Source organism: Calidris pugnax, unplaced genomic scaffold (genome assembly GCF_001431845.1).
Source record: "Calidris pugnax isolate Ruff unplaced genomic scaffold, ASM143184v1 scaffold459, whole genome shotgun sequence".
NCBI classification, from domain to species: Eukaryota; Metazoa; Chordata; class Aves; order Charadriiformes; family Scolopacidae; genus Calidris; species Calidris pugnax.
In genome coordinates this window covers 784,004-785,189 of record NW_015091670.1, presented here as the reverse complement: position 1 = coordinate 785,189, position 1,186 = coordinate 784,004, and the positions used below count along the sequence as shown (strand labels likewise).

The following is a 1,186-nucleotide window of genomic DNA, read 5'->3' as shown; positions in this document are numbered from 1 at the left end:
CGGGGGGCCGTTAGGCCTCAGCGCTGCAGGCCCCATAGGCCTCACCGGGGCAGGCCGGGCTGGGCCCGCCGGCGGCAGCGGAGCCCGGGCTGCGGTGCGGGCTCGGGGCTGCTCGGTGCGGAGCCCCCCTCGCCTGGTGCCCGGTCACCCCCTTCTTTGTGTGGGGCGAGGGGCCGTGGAGCCCCTCTTCCCCCGGGGGCGCGGGGCTGAGCCTGCCGGCTGTCCCGGCGGCTGTCCCGGCCACTCCCTGGGGCTCCGCATCCCGCTGCCGGGCTTGGCAGCGACTCCCGGTAGCGGTCCCGCTTCCAGCATCCCGTTTTCCTCCCCGGGAGACAGCGAGGGGCTGAGCCGTGCCCTGGGCTCCGGGGAGCTGCCTAGGCCAGCCTCTTTCCGTGGGGAGAGGGTCCTTGTCCTCCCTCCACCCCACCCCGGGCGTCCGGGGGCCTCCCCAGACCCTCACGCCCCCTCCCCGGCGCAGCGCGGCAGAGCTCTGCCCGCCTCGATCCCCCCTCCCTGCCGCGGGCAGGGCCTCCGGCTCCTTTCCACGTCGCCAGGCTGGGGCTGGCAGCAGCTGGGCTCTTCCCACTGCTGCTCCCTTCCCAGTTTCCCGAGGAAACCGGGATGCCAGCGTGCAGGGAGAGCTAGCAGGAGCCCCCCACTTGCCACAGTGTTGGCGGGGGGGGGGGGGGGGGCTCCCATTTCTCTTGCCCCACGCTTAGGGGGCTGGAGAGGCATCGTCACCGCTGTCACTGCCCCCTTTCCAGGGCTGTACGGGAGAGATGGCATCCTCCCGGCTCGCAAGGTGCTGCGTCCCAGCGGGAAGGGGCTGTGGGAGCAGCTCCGGGATTCCCCCACCCTGCTGTGGCTCGGTCCCCGGGTGGGTTTGGACACGGAGCTGGGCATGGAGCTGCTCTGCCTCCTCGGCATCCTCGCCTCCCTCGGCGCCCTGCTCTTCGAGCCCCTGCGGGACAGCCTGCTCTTCGCCCTGCTCAGGGTGCTCTACCTCTCCCTCTACCAGGTAGGAGCTCGGTGGGGCTTGGGAGAGGGGGGGTTTGCCGTGTCCTGGAGGGGTTGGAGCAGGGCTCTAGGGGGTGAGGGGGTGATGTTTTTGCCTTAGCACCATCCTAGGAGCTGCTGGTACACTCAGCTTCCCTTTTCATGGAGTGGGGGAAGGTGCTGGCAGGTC

At 71.3% G+C, this 1,186-nt stretch overlaps 1 protein-coding gene across 1 annotated transcript in view; it reads left to right on the top strand.

Moving 5' to 3' along the window:
• The window catches only part of LMF2 (lipase maturation factor 2), a 10,718-nt gene that overhangs the window by 1,518 nt on the left and 8,014 nt on the right, over positions 1-1,186 (top strand). Inside the window, exon 3 of the mRNA XM_014961946.1 lies at positions 720-1,018. Coding sequence (XP_014817432.1) covers positions 720-1,018 — 299 coding nt within the window. The remainder of the gene's footprint in view (positions 1-719; positions 1,019-1,186) is intronic.